This window comes from Entelurus aequoreus, linkage group LG26, assembly GCF_033978785.1.
Source record: "Entelurus aequoreus isolate RoL-2023_Sb linkage group LG26, RoL_Eaeq_v1.1, whole genome shotgun sequence".
NCBI lineage: Eukaryota > Metazoa > Chordata > Actinopteri > Syngnathiformes > Syngnathidae > Entelurus > Entelurus aequoreus.
Window position 1 is genome coordinate 18019232 of NC_084756.1, and position 19994 is coordinate 18039225.

The 19994-nt window shown below is 37.4% G+C and overlaps 1 protein-coding gene across 2 annotated transcripts in view; it reads right to left on the reverse strand.

The window, feature by feature from the left end:
- Positions 1-11616, reverse strand: part of LOC133643238 (protein shisa-4-like) — an 18605-nt gene extending 6989 nt beyond the window's left edge. The window contains exons 1-3 of one of the 2 annotated variants that reach the window (XM_062037684.1): positions 11423-11616; positions 7351-7504; positions 6872-7008 (exon numbers count right to left, since the gene is read on the reverse strand). In XM_062037684.1, coding sequence (XP_061893668.1) covers positions 6872-7008; positions 7351-7504; positions 11423-11489 — 358 coding nt within the window. In that variant the 5' untranslated portion in view covers positions 11490-11616. The remainder of the gene's footprint in view (positions 1-6871; positions 7009-7350; positions 7505-11422) is intronic. The other variant, XM_062037683.1, reaches the window with a different exon arrangement.
- Between the last annotated feature and the right edge of the window lie 8378 nt (positions 11617-19994).

Genomic DNA, 19994 nt, shown 5'->3' on the forward strand with positions numbered 1-19994 from the left:
GAGCCCATTGCAAAAGAAGTGCATATATCCATCTACCTTATACAGCTTGCTCCTAAAAAAGCTAACTTCTCTCAAGCTTATCACCATACAAATGGCTGTATGGTTTTTCAGATGACAATTTCATACAAGGCAACATTTGCACTACTTACAAAAAACAGGCACACCCTATTGAGGTTGAGAAAGTTTTGTTAATGTGTAATAACCAATACTTTTATTGATCCTTAATTTTGGTAATACAGACACTATTTTGTTTTTATTTCAATTTTATTTTAGTCATTTATTTTCCTGCTATTTATGTTACTACAAAAATGCACCTTTTTTTAGGATTTTGTAACTTTTAATAAACAAATACACTTCAGATTTTGAATTTTATTTGTTCAATATCAGATACATTTTTAACCTAAATTCTTTCTTCTGTTAATTATAACTATATCATATAATATCATACCACCATTAAAAGAGGTTGATGCTACAATTTAGGAAAAAACAATATAATAAATTTAATGAATCAAAGTTTATTTATATAGCCCTTAATCACAAGTGTCTCAAAGGGCTGCACAAGCCACAAAGACAACCTCATCCATAAATTGATAGAATTAATTTAACTCAAAACTGAAATAGATTGTTTCCGTGCTACCCACTCCCCCCTCAAAAAAACACAATTTTAACGTATAACATGCCTTTTTAAAAAGAAAAACTTTTAGATAAGAAAAACATTGAATGAAAAACAATACAATGTTCGCAGATATACACACACACATATATAAATATATATACATATATACACAAACACACATACATATATGTGTGTGTGTGTGCGTATATATATATATATATATATATATATATATATATATATATATATATATATATATATATATATATATATATATATATATATATACACCGTATTTTTCGGACTATAAGTCGACGTTTTTTTCATAGTTTGGCCGGGGGTGCGATGTATACTCCGGAGCGACTTATGTGTGAAATTATTAACACATTATTGTAAAATATGAAATAATATTATTTATCTCATTCGTGTGAGCGACGAAGAAAATGTCCGCAATCGTCACACACACGTCAGCAATTGTCACTCACACGCCAACCAATAAGAATTCGGCGGGGGCGAGTCCTGGCAGAAGTGCATTGTGGGCCATGATATGCTAACTGTTATATACTATACGCTACTGCCGGAGCTATTAAAATAGATCACATCAACAATCGCGGTAACTTATAAAAACTGAGAAGGACTGAACTAAAATGGCACCGAAAAGGAAATCATATACTGCAGATTACAAGCTGGACGTAGTGAAATATTCTGCAGAGAACAGCAATCGAACAGCAGAAAGAAAGGACGCTAGTGGGGCGCATACCAGAGGCGACACAGAGGAAAAAGATTTCATGGGATTTAGCGATCGGAAGTGACAGATTGTTTGGTAAACGTATAGCATGTTCTATATGTTATAGTTATTTGAATGACTCTTGCCATAATGTGTTGCGTTAACATACCAGGCACGTTCTCAGTTGGTTATTTATGCCTCATATGGCGTGCACTTATTCAGCCTGTTGTTCACTATTCTTTATTTATTTTAAATTGCCTTTCAAATGTCTATTCTTGGTGTTGGATTTTATCAAATAAATTTCCCCAAAAAATGCGACTTATACTCCAGTGCGACGTATATACGTACAGTATGTTTTTTTTCTTCTTTATTGTGCATTTTTGGCCTGTGCGACGTATACTCCGGAGCGACTTATAGTCCGAAAAATACGGTAGAAATATATGAAGTGAAATAGGGTTATTTCTGTATCTTTATTGTTGGAGTTATTTCTGTATCTTTATTGTTGGAGTGTGTAATTTTCCTGAGGGAACTCTCCTGAAGGAATCAATAAAGTACTATCTATCTATGTGTGTGTGTGTGTTTGTGCGTGAGTGTGTATATATATATACACGTGTGTGTATATATATATATATAGTGTGTGTGTGTGTGTGTATACAGTATGTGTGTTTATGTATGTGTGTGTATATGTGTGTGTGTGTATATATATAAATATATAAGTGACGTGCGGTGAGGTTCATGGCTGGTGAGGCACTGACTTCATCACAGTCAGATTTACGAACATATGAACCCTAAAGAGTATCTTATTCACCATTTGGTTGGCAGCAGTTAACAGGTTATGTTTAAAAGCTCATACCAACATTCTTCCCTGCTTGGCACTCAGCATCAAGGGTTGCAATTGGGGGTTAAATCACCAAAAATGATTCCCGGGGGCGGCGCCGCTGCTGCCCACTGCTCCCTCACCTCCAAGGGGGTGAGCAAAGTGATAGGTTAAATGCAGAAAACAAATTTCACCACACCTAGTGTGTGTGACAATCATTGGTACTTTAACTTTACACATACAAACTGTAGCACACCAAAAAGCACATTTAATAAAAAAAAACGATATTATGGTCTTACCTTTACTTATAAATGAAGTCCATGCGCCGCTCCTTTTGAACAAAGGCATTGATAACTTGTTTATAGAAGTCTTCCTTATCTTTCTTCAGTTTTAAAAGTCTCTCTGTCTCGATGGAGATCTTCCTCTAATTATTACCTCCTGCTTCGATTGAAAGTCCAGTTTAGAAAACTGTTTTATTTTAGATATGTAATCCTCCATGTTAAAAGTTCAGGCGAGAGGAAAAAATAAACGATCGCTGCTAACTGTTGCTGCTTGTTGTCACTTCTTCTGCAGCCGAGTAGTCACAAGAATGATCTCTGGGATCACTACCGCCCTCTACCACCAGGAGGCGGGATTACTGCGAGCCTCACACAGTGCGTCTTCGCAGCCGTTTTATGATTGCTCGGCACAAGAAATACGTTACACACATACAGTTGTGGACAAAATACACTGTACATTATATACCTCAGCTAACTAAACTGTGGAAATATATAATATAATTCATATAGCAATACGGTCTCACTGCACAGCAGGCCAGCAGTTAGCCGAGTCATTACGCAATCCATGGCGAGGCTCAACTGGCTGGTGACTCACCGCAAGTCTTCTCAGTATTTGAACGGCAAATGTGAAAATTCAGCGATTTTGAAAAACATAATCTAAAACTGGTGAAGTTAAATGGAAAATAACTTTATAATATAATCACTGGATACATATAACAATTTAATAAAAAAAAAAAAATTTTTACATTTTTTTTCTTTCCATGATGGCACGTGAGGTCCCGCCTCACCTGCCTCCCCTGACTGCACGTCACTGATTGATATATATATATATATATATACAAACATACATACACACACACACACACACATACATACATAAACACACATATACACACACACACTATATATATACATATATACTGTATATACACACACATATATATATACACACTCACGCACACACACACATATACACACTCCAACAGTAAAGATACAGAAATAACCCTATTTCATTTTGACTGGTCAAACAGAAACTCTCTACTCTTCGTGACTGATTCATCCGCCGCAAGTTTTAACTCGAGCTTGTGGCCTCTCTGGAATTTAACTAGGCAGCATCACGGAACAATATGGAGCAGACACTTTCCAAGGAATGTTTCTAGCAAAACGAAAGAAAGCCTGACTGAAGGCAAAGTGTACCAAATAGAATGAGTGTCACGCCAGTGCAAAATGCAAAAAGACCAAAACAGAGACACATCAGAATCAGAATGACAATTTAACCTACTAAAGGCCAGTGTCCAAGACAGAGGACATTTGTATTTTTCTTAAATGTGTACCTCTGATGAAAAAAAGATATCAAAAACAAATCCATTACAGAGAATGGTGGTTTTCAAATAAAACTAATAGTGAAGGGAAAAGTCCGGCCCTATTGTTCTTAGCTTTCTAGCTATGTGGCCCCAAAATAGGGCTGCACAACCCTGAGAAAAAACCTAACTGCGATTTTTCTCTCCAAAATTGCGATTGGATTTGCGATTTTTAGATTTTATACATATAAAAGCATAAAACTGCAAAAATAAAGAGTGAATAGGGGTGTCAAAAAATTAGGTTTTTCGAATGAATCGCAATTTTTATTACCAACGATTTTTAATGGATTAAACATCTTTTTTTTTTTTTTTAAATCCGTCCTGCTCAGCCACTCAGGTTGATGTAGATGCCCATATCTGCTGTACAGATTCACTTTAGAAAAGAGAAGTAAGTGATACTTCTCCTGTTGCCTTATTTGTATTTGACTTTATTATATATATAAAAACATAACCAATTTTATTTAAGCTAATATAGAAAATGTATCAGAGCTGTTTATTTATTTTATGGAGGAATGTAGTTAATCATGGAACTGGCACCCAATGTTATTAAAAAGTAAGGATTTTTAATCAAGAATTGTTTTGAATCGAAAATTTAATCTGAATCAAAGTGAATCGTGCGATGCTCAAAGATTCACAGCCCAATCAGTCAACATATTCTGGGCTCAAGGTGCCCACATTAGAACAATATGCAATCATTTACTTAAAAAAATATTAAGCTTCATGCAGAAAAACTCAGAGCTTTTGTTTACATCATGCTCCTAAACTGAAGAACTGAAGAAATAACCGATAAAAACTATACAGTGTTTATAATGTAATGTAATAATAAAGTATAATAATAATGCAAGTAACCATTTAAAAAGATATAAACTTCTATTTATTGTGACTTTAGAACTGTTTACCATTGCAATGTAATTGGATGGTAAACTACTTTGTTATCGGTATAATGATAAACCGCGGCAAAATTCCAGACGGTTAGTAATACCGTTTACATTTTTAATTACTAAAAAACCGTCATTTATTAATGCATTTTAGGCAACACTGCTTACTTCCTGAATACTGAAGCGGACTTTGCTTCGAAAATGTTTCTCCGAGCTAACGGAGCCGATCGCTTCGTTTCACTTTATTTCAATCGCTTCTACTTCCGTGGAGTCTCAGTGTGCGATTAAGAGTGCAATGCTGTTGGAGGAGAAAAATATTTGATGTTGCAGATTTATTTTGAACGAGCAGCTAGCGTCCTTCCGTCAGCGGGGACTGAGAGTTACCCTGCAGAAGGCGATGTGTCAGGAACATTGCCACAGCTTGTTTATAAAGTCTGTAGTTTGTCGACTGGGATGGTCACTCGTACTTTAATTTAACTGCTAACTTTGTTAGTGTTCCAATAACATCAATACTAAAATGTTTGGTAATTTCTTCAATTGAACATTGGTTAAGTTGTCGGTGAGGAACAAAGATTGTGTATTCAATGTATCACTCCTCTTTATTTTTGTTGGACAAACTGTTGCATTGAGGTACATGGTTGTTGTTAAAAAACAAATCTTGTTTATTTGACTTTATCTTTATTAGCCAAACTGCTTTGTGTTTTATATTGATATCCAAAAGTAAACACCATGTTTTTTACATTACTAGTGTTTTTTTTATTCCACAAAGTAATTACTTTAATAACCATCCATGTGACATAACATTTTGTTAATGTTTTATGGTGAATTATTAATACCTACATGATACAGCATGTACATGTACACACTTTAGTACATGTAAATGTAACATTAGTACATGTAAATGTACATAATTTAAAAAAATACCTCTCTCTTTGAAAATGTAAAAATAGAGATAAAGGCATCATGTAATAAAAAATCTGACACGGTAATACTATTAATGAACAAAAACACAAATATGCGTCATTAAATATATCAATAACATTTATCTAGGGCATTTTTATTAGACATTACAAATTACATGATGGCGTCGCGTTCACACCCCAACACTGTTTTACTTAACATAATGAATAATCATGATTAATAATCGTGATTTCAATATTGATAAAAATAATCCTAATTATTATGTTGCCCATAATCGTGTAGTCCTATGTGTAAGACTAGACCTCATACACGAACACTATTTCTATAGTCATTCACATTGACGTCCCACTGGGGTGAGTTTTCCTTGCCCGTATGTGGGCTCTGTACCGAGGATGTCGTTGTGGCTTGTACAGCCCTTTGAGACACTTGTGATTTAGGGCTATATAAATAAACATTGATTGATTGATTGATTGATCTACATGGACAAAAAGTGCAGTTACGTCTTACGTCCAAAGGGTGCCATCTTGCGAAATGTTCACATTTATTTTTAGTATTATTTTGTTTCTGCCATTTTGTTTATAATGCTTGTGTTGCTTTCATATGCACATTCAACTTTCTACTTGAGGTAGATATATACATTTTAAATGAGTTTGTGTTGTTTTTAAAATAATAAAACTCGGTTATAGGATTTCAGTATAAGTAGTTTTAGAACATTTTGAGCACATTTAAAATTACTGCGATAAAATGATAACCGTGATAGTTTTGGTCACAATAACTGTGATAAGAAATGTTCATACCATGACATTTATAGTTGCCATCGAGGTATTCTCGCTCGCTCGCTTGCTCGTTTGTCAGTGGTACTTTGCTCATTTTGCCCATTCAATTTATTACCACAAAGGAACATTTGACTTTGTAATATTTATTCTTCCTCCTAATTTATGTTACTTTGCTGAACTACTCACTGGTGAGTCGCAAGTCTCTCTGTCCATACTTGACTGGCGGTATGTCTCTTCGCCGACTGGGACAAAGACTGTGGATGACTGCATTGCTAATTCTACTGTTAAATACAGGCGCTCGAGAGCTGAAAGCAATGTTTGAAGTGAGAGACGAAGAAACGCCAAGCTCAGCAATTTTGACTGTCAAACATGTCTGTCACTCAAATGCCGGTGACGGCAGAGAAAAAAAAAACTCAGCCTCCTGCGGTTGCATCGTCGCACTAATTAAAACCTTAACGTCGATAATTTTGCAGCTCTAACGACATCGATGGACTTACGTCTGGGCTTGCGGCACATCTTGTAGAGGCAGCAGCAGGGACAGAGGCAGCAGCTGATGAGCACCACAAACACAAAGATACCAACGCCGATCACGCTGCCCACCAGTGATTCAGACTTCATCGATAGATTGCCCTCGCTGGAGAAGAGACAAAGTAAAAAAAACAATCACGACAATTTGCTGCTAACAGAAAATGAATATAAAATGAATTTCAGGTTTGGAAAAGTTGAATCCGAATTCATTAACCTGCTCGTAGTTAAGTGAAGAAATAGTGGACTTCAAATAGTTTGCAGCAACACTGCACACTAGCTCCATGCTAGTGGTCGTGCACAGGAAAACCATACTTCCTTTTACATTACATGAAGGCTCTGAGAAGCGCAACGACAAATGCAAAAGGAAAGAGCTAAAGGTTGTTTTTTTTCTGTATTAACGTCATAACACCAGTTTTTTGGTAGTGAAAAGAAGGAAAAACTGCATTACCACTCTTCTTGACTGTCCTCGGATAAACGAAGAAAACTGTTGGTGCAGCACTGTCTGCTGGTGCACATGCCACAGCAGAATCCTATGAAACATCGCTCGTAGGGGTGATGCATGCCTGACAAATCGGTGTAGGCTAGACAGACGTTATCATCCGCTGTAACAGATCACAAAAAGTAGCAGCATGACTTCTGAGGTCCAATGTTACTTATTACACTTTATCATCATCAATCATCTATCTTTATTGCAGACCTTAAGATCCATTAAACATATAAAAACAGAATACAAAGCATTAAAAACAAAACAATTAAACATTAAAAACAAAACAATAAAACATAAAAACAATAAAACATAAAGCCCAAATGCCAGTTTCTGACATACAAACATGTGTGCCAATGGTTCCACAGTCCAGATGAGTACCTAACAGAACTGCGGCCAGGGTTCGTTATCACAGAGATTATGTCATTTTCAGACTCAGATGCCCTACACATAAAATTATACATAAGGTTGCGTAGCAACGCTGAGAAAGTGGGCACCCCAACGCTAACAAACATCTGGCTTGCACTGGAGCACTGAACACACAGAGAAAATATCCACTAGTCACTTTAGTATAAGCTTCAAAGCCATTAGTTGCCTGTGCCTTTTTGTTATTTTAGTTTAATTTAGGAGCACAATACATGGTGTAGGCTGCAATACCACCAGTAACCCTTCTGTCCACTTTTGTTCTGATGGCAAATTGTTTACAACTAATTTTGTTGTATTTAGTCTTATTATACAGCGTTTCACGTAAGAGAAACATACTGTGTTTGTTGTCATATTTTAAATAGTGGATAAACTAACCGTTGACCTAAAATATTATGTCAGTCTACTTTGTTGCCACTCACAGGTCAGCCTTGTCATGTGTTTGACGTTGGACAGCTTGTTAAAGGGGAAGTGCACTTCTTTTGGAATTTTGCCTATCATTCACATTTCCCATGTTCGACAAAAAAATATGTTGGTATGTTGTCTATTACCATTGTTGGTATGTTGTCTATTACCATTGTTGGCATTTTGTCTATTACCATTGTTGGCATTTTGTCTATTACCATTGTTGGCATTTTGTCTAATACCATTGTTGGCATTTTGTCTATTAATATTGTTGCTATGCTGTCTATTACCATTGTTGGTATTTTGTCTATTACCATTGTTGGTATTTTGTCTATTACCATTATTGCTATGTTGTCTATTACCATTATTGCTATGTTGTCTGTTACCATTGTTGGCATTTTGTCTATTACCATTGTTGCTATGTTGTCTTTTACCATTGTTGGTATGTTGTCTTTTACCATTATTGGTATGTTGTCTATTACCATTGTTGGTATTTTGTCTACTACCATTATTGCTAAGTTGTCTATTACCATTGTTAGTATGTTGTCCATTACCATTGTTGGTATGTTGTCTATTACCATTGTTGGTATGTTTTCTATTACCATTGTTGGTATGTTGTCTATTACCATTGTTGGTATGTTGTCTATTACCATTGTTGGTATGTTGTCTATTACCATTGTTGGTATGTTGTCTTTTACCATTATTGGTATGTTGTCTATTACCGTTGTTGGTATTTTGTCTACTACCATTATTGCTAAGTTGTCTATTACCATTGTTAGTATGTTGTCCATTACCATTGTTGGTATGTTGTCTATTACCATTGTTGGTATGTTGTCTATTACCATTGTTGGTATGTTGTCTATTACCATTTTTGGTATGTTGTCTATTACCATTGTTGGTATGTTGTCTATTACCATTATTGGTATGTTGTCTATTACCATTGTTGGTATGTTGTCTATTACCACTGTTGGTATGTTGTCTATTACCATTGTTGGTATGTTGTCTATTACCACTGTTGGTATTTTGTCTATTACCATTGTTGGCATTTTGTCTATTAACATTGTTGCTATGCTGTCTATTACCATTGTTGGTATTTTGTCTATTACCATTGTTGGTATTTTGTCTTTACCATTGTTGGTATTTTGTCTTTACCATTGTTGGTATTTTGTCTTTACTATTGTTAGCATTTTGTGTATTACCATTGTTGACATTTTGTCTATTACCATTGTTGGCATTTTGTCTATAACCATTGTTGGCATTTTGTCTTCTACCATTGTTGGCATTTTGTGTATTACCATTTTTGGCATTTTGTCTATTACCATTGTTAGCATTTTGTCTATTAACATTGTTGCTATGCTGTCTATTACCATTGTTGGTATTTTGTCTATTACCATTGTTGGGATTTTGTCTATTACCATTGTTGGCATTTTGTCTATTACCATTGTTGCTATGTTGTCTATTACCATTGTTGCTATGGTGTCTATTACCATTGTTGGTATGTTGCATATTAGCATTGTTGCTATGTTGTCTATTACCATTGTTGGTATGTTCATTCTTCCTGCATTGTTGATACAAAATATTGTTACAGTGTAATAATTATTGTTACCTGTGGTAATGCCACCATGATACAACATTTGTATCATAATCCTTAAACAAAGTAACAATGTATTAATCACTGAATGGAGAACTGGTGGTGGGATTAAATACATTTTTTTCTTCCCGCTCCCTTTCAGGCAAAACTGGACCATCATGCTTACATACTGTTGCCTGAAATAAATGAATAAATGAAAAGAAGAAAAAAAAAAGTATATTAAAACACATAGCAGGCCCAAGAAAGGCTACTTTAATATGCTAACCCTGCTGGTTTTATCATTTATAACACACCCTCCGTCCAACCAATTTACCCAATACCATAACACAAGACAAAATATTTAGCTATACAATAGTTCATTTGAAAAATATGTATTTTGTTGTAACATTTCTTACATTAATTACACTTTACTAACCAATAACATGATTGTCTTCAATGGGAGACAGTAGAAGACAAAGTCAAACACAAATACAAATAGACAAGAGTAAATATTGAAAGGGTAAAAGAACACAATAATAATAGATGATAAAAATTTACTGGAAATCTCATGTAAAAAATATACAACATAAAGTAGCAAGAAACACGTCAATAATGAATAAAGCTAAACATGTTCTAGACCAAAAATCACTTCATATTCTTTACTGCTCGCTAGTGTTACATATCAGAGTTATTGTGTAGAAATATCGGGAAATAACTACAAATGTGCACTTCATTAACTAAATGTGTTACAAAAAAGATCAATTAGAATAATACATATTGTTGGATATAGAGAACATACAAACCCTTAATTTATTAAATCACAATTATTGAAATTCAACGATTTGGTGCTTTGCAAACGGCTAAAATGATGTACAAAGCAAACTATAACCTGCTACCCAAGAATGTACAACAATTCTGACTAATATAACCTTAGAGGAAAATCTAATTTAAAAACATTTGTATGCACGTACAACATTTAAAATCTTTAGCGTATTAGTGTGGGGAATTAAATTATGGAACGGATTGACCAAAGAAATCAAATAAAGCACCAATATGATTCAGTTTAAGAGACGGTTCAAACTACAAGTGATCACAACATACACAGAACAATAATTGTATTGTATTTTTTTAATTGAGACAAGATTATTTATGTATTTAATATTTGTATGCTTACTATGGTATATTATTTATTTGTTCACTGTTCTGTTACAGGGAACAAGGAAATGGGATAAAATTGCTATGGTATGAAAAGGAGGTAGAATTAAATAAGCTCTGCTTCTTCCTACTCCTTTTCGGACGTGCTGTAATGAAACAACTGGAAATATGTGATGCATTACATTGTATGTTCGAAATAAACTGAAACTGAAGTGTACAAATAATGTACCAAACGAAATGTTCGGTAACGCCCATAGACACTGCCTGAATCGTTTATGGTTAAATTATTTCATATAAGACCAAACAATGTATGTAAATGTCCAAAAAGTAGGACAGTTTCGATTATGTAGCTGACGTCATTCGACTGTTTTTGAGGCGTCCCCACAGCCCGCACACGTTCATGCCGTGGCGGCCGAAACAATAGCTAACAACATATACACACAACGACGAGAGGTCCGTAGTTGATTAAATTAACAAACTTACCGAACACCTCGGCGGCCAACATGGCACCAAAGGCCAGGAGTACAAGACCAGACAGGCCTGACGCCATGACGGCTTTCTTGTAGATGCCAGGGGAGTTCACACACGGAAGCGAGCTTCAGTGCCGAGAAGATCGTTTGCACACCGACAAGAGTCTCACTCTGCTGTCGTCCCGCCCCCACTTCCGGTGACGTCACGACTATTGCATCCTTTTTCCTGTTGTGCAAATGATTGCAGCATTTTATTCATAAGAATACGGTATTTCAACTCTATTGAATGTGTGTATCCCCGATTACTTTTTTCATTAATTTTCAAATGTGGAATTAAATGATGGAATGGATTAGGCAAAGAAATCAAAACAATGTACTAATATTATCCACTTCAAGAAACTCTTCAAACTTAAAGTGTTTACAAAGTACTTAAGAAGAACCATGATAAACATTCTGAATTTATTTCATCCATTCATTCATTTTCAAGATAATCTTACTCATCTCACCATATGAAATATAACTTACTTCACCAATTGTTATTCATTTATTTTTGTTGTTACTTATGGAGTATATTGTGAATAAATTGAGAACAGGAAGTGAACAAAAGTTTTAGCAACTGCTATGTAAAGAAAAAGGGGTAGGATTAAATAAGCTCTGCTTCTTCCTACTCCTTTTCGAACATGTTGGATAGAGAAACTGGAAATTGTGATGTATCATGTTGTATGCATGCATGTGTGATGTATCATGTTGTATGCATGCATGTGTGATGTATCATGTTGTATGCATGCATGTGTGATGTATCCTGTTGTATGCATGCATGTGTGATGTATCCTGTTGTATGCATGCATGTGTGATGTATCGTGTTGTATGCATGCATGTGTGATGTATCGTGTTGTATGCATGCATGTGTGATGTATCGTGTTGTATGCATGCATGTGTGGTGTATCGTGTTGTATGCATGCATGTGTGATGTATCGTGTTGTATGCATGCATGTGTGATGTATCGTGTTGTATGCATGCATGTGTGATGTATCGTGTTGTATGCATGCATGTGTGATGTATCGTGTTGTATGCATGCATGTGTGGTGTATCGTGTTGTATGCATGCATGTGTGATGTATCGTGCTGTATGCATGCATTTGTGATGTATCGTGCTGTATGCATGCATGTGGGATGTATCATGTTGTATGCATGCATGTGTGATGTATCGTGTTGTATGCATGCATGTGTGATGTATCGTGTTGTATGCATGCATGTGTGATGTATCATGTTGTATGCATGCATGTGTGATGTATCATGTTGTATGCATGCATGTGTGATGTATCGTGTTGTATGCATGCATGTGTGGTGTATCGTGTTGTATGCATGCATGTGTGATGTATCGTGTTGTATGCATGCATGTGTGGTGTATCGTGCTGTATGCATGCATGTGTGATGTATCGTGTTGTATGCATGCATGTGTGATGTATCGTGTTGTATGCATGCATGTGTGATGTATCGTGTTGTATGCATGAATGTGTGATGTATCTTGTTGTATGCATGCATGTGTGATGTATCGTGTTGTATGCATGCATGTGTGATGTATCGTGTTGTATGGATGCATGTGTGATGTATTGTGTTGTATGCATGCATGTGTGATGTATCGTGTTGTATGGATGCATGTGTGATGTATCGTGTTGTATGCATGCATGTGTGATGTATCGTGTTGTATGCATGCATGTGTGATGTATCGTGTTGTATGCATGCATGTGTGATGTATCGTGTTGTATGCATGCATGTGTGGTGTATCGTGTTGTATGCATGCATGTGTGATGTATCGTGCTGTATGCATGCATGTGTGATGTATCGTGTTGTATGCATGCATGTGTGATGTATCGTGCTGTATGCATGCATGTGTGATGCATCGTGTTGTATGCATGCATGTGTGATGTATCGTGTTGTATGCATGCATGTGTGATGTATCGTGTTGTATGCATGCATGTGTGATGTATCGTGTTGTATGCATGCATGTGTGATGTATCGTGTTGTATGCATGCATGTGTGATGTATCGTGTTGTATGCATGCATGTGTGATGTATCGTGTTGTATGCATGCATGTGTGGTGTATCGTGCTGTATGCATGCATGTGTGATGTATCGTGTTGTATGCATGCATGTGTGATGTATCGTGTTGTATGCATGCATGTGTGATGTATCGTGTTGTATGCATGAATGTGTGATGTATCTTGTTGTATGCATGCATGTGTGATGTATCGTGTTGTATGCATGCATGTGTGATGTATCGTGTTGTATGGATGCATGTGTGATGTATCGTGTTGTATGCATGCATGTGTGATGTATCGTGTTGTATGGATGCATGTGTGATGTATCGTGTTGTATGCATGCATGTGTGATGTATCGTGTTGTATGCATGCATGTGTGATGTATCGTGTTGTATGCATGCATGTGTGATGTATCATGTTGTATGCATGCATGTGTGGTGTATCGTGTTGTATGCATGCATGTGTGATGTATCGTGCTGTATGCATGCATGTGTGATGTATCGTGTTGTATGCATGCATGTGTGATGTATCGTGCTGTATGCATGCATGTGTGATGTATCGTGTTGTATGCATGCATGTGTGATGTATCGTGTTGTATGCATGCATGTGTGATGTATCGTGTTGTATGCATGCATGTGTGATGTATCGTGTTGTATGCATGCATGTGTGATGTATCGTGTTGTATGCATGCATGTGTGATGTATCGTGTTGTATGCATGCATGTGTGATGTATCGTGTTGTATGCATGCATGTGTGATGTATCGTGCTGTATGCATGCATGTGTGATGTATCGTGCTGTATGCATGCATGTGTGATGTATCGTGTTGTATGCATGCATGTGTGATGTATCGTGTTGTATGCATGCATGTGTGATGTATCGTGTTGTATGCATGCATGTGTGATGTATCGTGTTGTATGCATGCATGTGTGATGTATCGTGTTGTATGCATGCATGTGTGATGTATCGTGTTGTATGCATGCATGTGTGATGTATCGTGTTGTATGCATGCATGTGTGGTGTATCGTGTTGTATGCATGCATGTGTGATGTATCGTGTTGTATGCATGCATGTGTGATGTATCGTGTTGTATGCATGCATGTGTGATGTATCGTGTTGTATGCATGCATGTGTGATGTATCGTGTTGTATGCATGCATGTGTGGTGTATCGTGTTGTATGCATGCATGTGTGATGTATCGTGTTGTATGCATGCATGTGTGATGTATCGTGTTGTATGCATGCATGTGTGATGTATCGTGTTGTATGCATGAATGTGTGATGCATCATGTTGTATGTATGCATGTGTGATGTATCAACATGCATGCATTTTCCAAATAAACTCAAACTCAAACTCAAAGACATTTTGTTGTTGACGGTATCCCCCTCAGCCCCACCCACCCAAGCCATTTTGGGTGTGTTTAATGATAATCCATGTCTTCCCTATAGTATAGTCCAGGGGTTGAAAGAGCCATACTGGACCAAAAATACAAAAAAACAATCTGTCTGGAGCCGCAAAAAATTAAAAGCTGCATATAATAATAAGCAATAATAATACTGAAATAAACTGCAACAAAAAACAGTGCAATTAACAGTGCAATACCTTTTAAAGGTGCAATATACACATCACATCTTTCATATAATTGACAGTATTACTGACTTTCGTCATTTTTTTCTCTTCATAACATGGTCACTACTGCCTAGTTTCTCTTGCAATATTCTTATTTTTACAGTTATATTTTTATTCTTAATGTTACTTTTTATTTGTATTCTTATTTTTATATTTTGTTTCCATTTATACTTCCATTATTTACTTTTTCAATTCTTTTAAACCCCCTGGGGGGGGGGGGGGGGGGGGATTACCCACATATGCGGTCCTCTCCAAGGTTTCTCATAGTCATTCACATCGACGTCCCACTGGGGTGAGTTTTCCTTGCCCTTATGTGGGCTCTGTACCGCGGATGTCGTTGTGGCTTGTGCAGCCCTTTGAGACACTTGTGATTTAGGGCTCTATTGATAACCTCACTAACAACTTTGACGATGCCTTGCGCGAAATTATTGATAGTATAGCACCGCTAAAGCAAAAAAGGGCCCCTAAAAGGCGCACCCCATGGTTTACATAAGAAATTAGAGCTCATAAATGATCATGTAGAAAACTGGAACGCAAATGGCGCGCGACTAAACTTGAGGTTTTCCATCAAGCATGGAGTGATAGTTTAATAACTTATAAACGCATGCTTACCTTAGCTAAAGCTAAATACTACTCAAATCTCATCCGCCTCAACAAAAACGATCCTAAATTTCTGTTTAGTACAGTAGCATCGCTAACCCAACAAGGGACTCCTCCCAGTAGCTCCACCCACTCGGCAGATGATTTTATGAATTTCTTTAATAAGAAAATTGAACTCATTAGAAAGGAGATTAAAGACAACGCATCCCAGCTACAACTGGGTTCTATTAACACAAATACGACTGTATATACGATGGACACTGCCCTCCAAAATAGTCTCTCTATTTTTGATGAAATAACATTAGAGGAATTATTACAGCGTGTAAGTGGGATAAAACAAACAACATGTTTACTTGACCCACTTCCTGGGAAACTTATCAAGGAACTGTTTGTATTATTAGGTCCATCAGTGTTAAATATTATAAACTTATCACTTTCCTCCGGCACTGTTCCCCTAGCATTCAAAAAAGCGGTTATTCATCCTCTGCTCAAAAGACCTAACCTCGATCCTGACCTCATGGTAAACTACCGACCGGTCTCCCACCTTCCGTTTATTTCTAAAATTCTCGAAAAAATTGTTGCACAGCAGCTAAATGAACACTTAGTGACTAACAATCTCTGTGAACCTTTTCAATCCGGTTTCAGGGCAAATCACTCTACGGAGACAGCCCTCGCAAAAATGACTAATGATCTATTGCTAACGATGGATTCTGATGCGTCATCTATGTTGCTGCTTCTTGATCTTAGCGCCGCTTTCGATACCGTCGATCATAATATTTTATTAGAGCGTATCAAAACACGTATTGGTATGTCAGACTTAGCCTTGTCTTGGTTTAACTCTTATCTTACTGACAGGATGCAGTGCGTCTCCCATAACAATGTGACCTCGGACTATGTCAAGGTAACGTGCGGAGTTCCCCAGGGTTCGGTTCTTGGCCCTGCACTCTTTAGTATTTACATGCTGCCGCTGGGTGACATCATACGCAAGTACGGTGTTAGCTTTCACTGTTATGCTGATGACACTCAACTCTACATGCCCCTAAAGCTGACCAACACGCCGGACTGTAGTCAGCTGGAGGCGTGTCTTAATGAAATTAAACAATGGATGTCCGCTAACTTTTTGCAACTCAACGCTAAGAAAACGGAAATGCTGATTATCGGTCCTGCTAGACACCAACATCTATTTAATAATACCACCTTAACATTTGACAACCAAACAATTAAACAAGGAGACTCGGTAAAGAATCTGGGTATTATCTTCGACCCAACTCTCTCGTTTGAGTCACACATTAAGAGTGTTACTAAAACGGCCTTCTTTCATCTCCGTAATATCGCTAAAATTCGTTCCATCTTGTCCACTAGCGACGCTGAGATCATTATTCATGCGTTCGTTACGTCTCGTCTCGATTACTGTAACGTATTATTTTCGGGCCTCCCTATGTCTAGCATTAAAAGATTACAGTTGGTACAAAATGCGGCTGCAAGGCTTCTGACAAAAACAAGAAAGTTTGATCATATTACGCCTATACTGGCTCACTTGCACTGGCTTCCTGTGCACTTAAGATGCGACTTTAAGGTTTTACTACTTACGTATAAAATATTACATGGTTTAGCTCCAGCCTGTCTCGCCGATTGTATTGTACCATATGTCCCGACAAGAAATCTGCGTTCAAAGAACTCCGGCTTATTAGTGATTCCCAGAGCCAAAAAAAAGTCTGCGGGCTATAGAGCGTTTTCTATTCGGGCTCCAGTACTCTGGAATGCCCTCCCGGTAACAGTTAGAGATGCTACCTCAGTAGAAGCATTTAAGTCACATCTTAAAACTCATTTGTATAATCTAGCCTTTAAATAGACCCCCCCTTTTTTAGACCAGTTGATCTGCCGTTTCTTTTCTTCTCTCCTCTTCTCCCCTGTCCCTTGCGAGGGGGAGTTGCATAGGTCCGGTGGCCATGGATGAAGTGCTGGCTGTCCAGAGCCGGGACCCCGGGTGGACCACTAGCCTGTGCATCGGTTGGGGATATCTCTGCGCTGCTGACCCGTCTCCGCTCGGGATGGTTTCCTGTTGGCCCCGCTGTGGACTGGACTCCCGCTGATGTGTTGGATCCACTGTGGACTGGACTTTCACAATGTTATGTCAGACCCACTCGACATCCGTTGCTTTCGGTCTCCCCTAGAGGGGGGGGGGTTACCCACATATGCGGTCCTCTCCAAGGTTTCTCATAGTCATTCACCGACGTCCCACTGGGGTGAGTTTTTCCTTGCCCGTATGTGGGCTCTGTACCGAGGATGTCGTTGTGGCTTGTACAGCCCTTTGAGACACTTGTGATTTAGGGCTATATAAATAAACATTGATTGATTGATTGATTGATATATAAATAAACATTGATTGATTGATTGATTGATTGAAATTCTATCTCAAATCTGTACACTGCTGCTGGAATTTTTATTTTCCTGAGGGAACTCTCCTGAAGGAATTAATAAAGTACTATCTATCTATCTATAAGTGTTATAATGAAGACAACACATGACGTAAGTGTCTATATTAGCAGTTATAGCCTACTATCAAAATTATTATGTGTTGCAGGCTGAAGCAAATCGTCGTTGACAGAAATGTTGAAATGTAATATTTATTCTACGCATTTTTACAACATTAGAAACCATTAGTATATCAGAGGCTACTCAGAAGGTGAGATAACTCCTGGAAATTACTGACTTTTAATGGCCAAAGGTATAGATGTGTGTATCCAAGTTAAAGGAAACGGCAGGCTTTCTTCTTCCAATGGATTTATTACAATCTTTGGCAAGCTAGGTAATGTTTGCTGTGGTCTGGAACAACGTGGCACACAAACAACTATTTGAAATGCAGCCAATATTACATACAGATAATGTGTCATGAGACATGCAAAACTAAATTATATACAAAGAGGATGAAAGTAAAGGATATTAAATGAGCTCAAATATACCTACAAATGAGGCATAATGATGCTATATGTACATACAGCTAGCTTAAATAGCATGTTAGCATTGATTAGCTTGCAGTCATGCACTGACCAAATATGCCTGATTAGCCCCTGGGATTAGCCCCTGATTAGTCCCTGGGACCCCATCAAGTATTGGTCCATGCAAGACCGCAGCAGGTGGCTTTGGCCTGCAGGCCGGTTCTAATACTAATCAGATATCATCCCGGGGGCCATAGATAATTAATTCGCGGGCCGGATCTGGCCCGCGAATGGCCTTGACTTTGACACCCCTGATTTAGACCATTCCACAGAATTTGTGTCATTTATCACGCAAATGGCATCTTTAATTAGTACTGCAAAAACAGAATTTGTTGGTCGTCCCTTCTTTTTTTAAATAAACAACAATTTAGTGTTCCTGGGTTTTCACTCAGTGAATTAATGAATTAAAGTGAAGTATATATTTATATAGTGCTTTTTCTCTTGTGACTCAAAGCGCTTTACATAATTAAACCCAATATCGAAGTGACATTTAAACCGGTGTGGGTGGCACTGGGAGCAGGTGGGCTAAGTGTCTTGCTCAAGGACAACGGCAGTGACTAAGATGGCGGAAGCGGGTATCGAACCTGGAACCCTCAAGTTGCTGGCACGGCAACTCTACCAACCTGCTTGCCTAACTTATATATATATATATATATATATATATATATATATATATATATATATATATATATATATATATATATATATATATATATATATATATATATATATATATATATATATATATATATATATATATATGTGACGACCGGGTGCGGGTGTTCGTTCTCTCAGAGATGCAAACGGGCTTCGGACACAGCTTGCAGGTACAAAAATTATTTGTTTAAGAAAGAACAAATACTGGAAACAAACAAAAACGTGCACATGGCACTTAAAGTACAAAACTAAAGGAGCTAGCGTGGGAGCTAGAGAAAACACTAAACATACAGAGCCTTTAGCGTGGGAGCTGAAGGTTACCAGATCAAGAACAGAAGTCGTCACTTGATGTGAGAAGACAAACTACGAAGCCAGACCGACTGGCTGGGGAGGCAGGCTTTAAATAATAATGTCAATCATGAAAAACAGCTGCGCGTCGGGAACACCCGCGGCAGGTGAAAATAATCAGTATGGTAACCAAACTGAGAAGTGCTTAAACAGGAACTAGAAAGAGATCAAGACTAACAGAAAAACACAAGTGACTAGAAAACGTAAACAGAAATATGATCCGGGCAGCGGATCATAACAGTATATATGCATACCAGTGATTGTCACACACACACTAGGTGTGGTGAAATTTGTCCTCTGCATTTGACCCATCG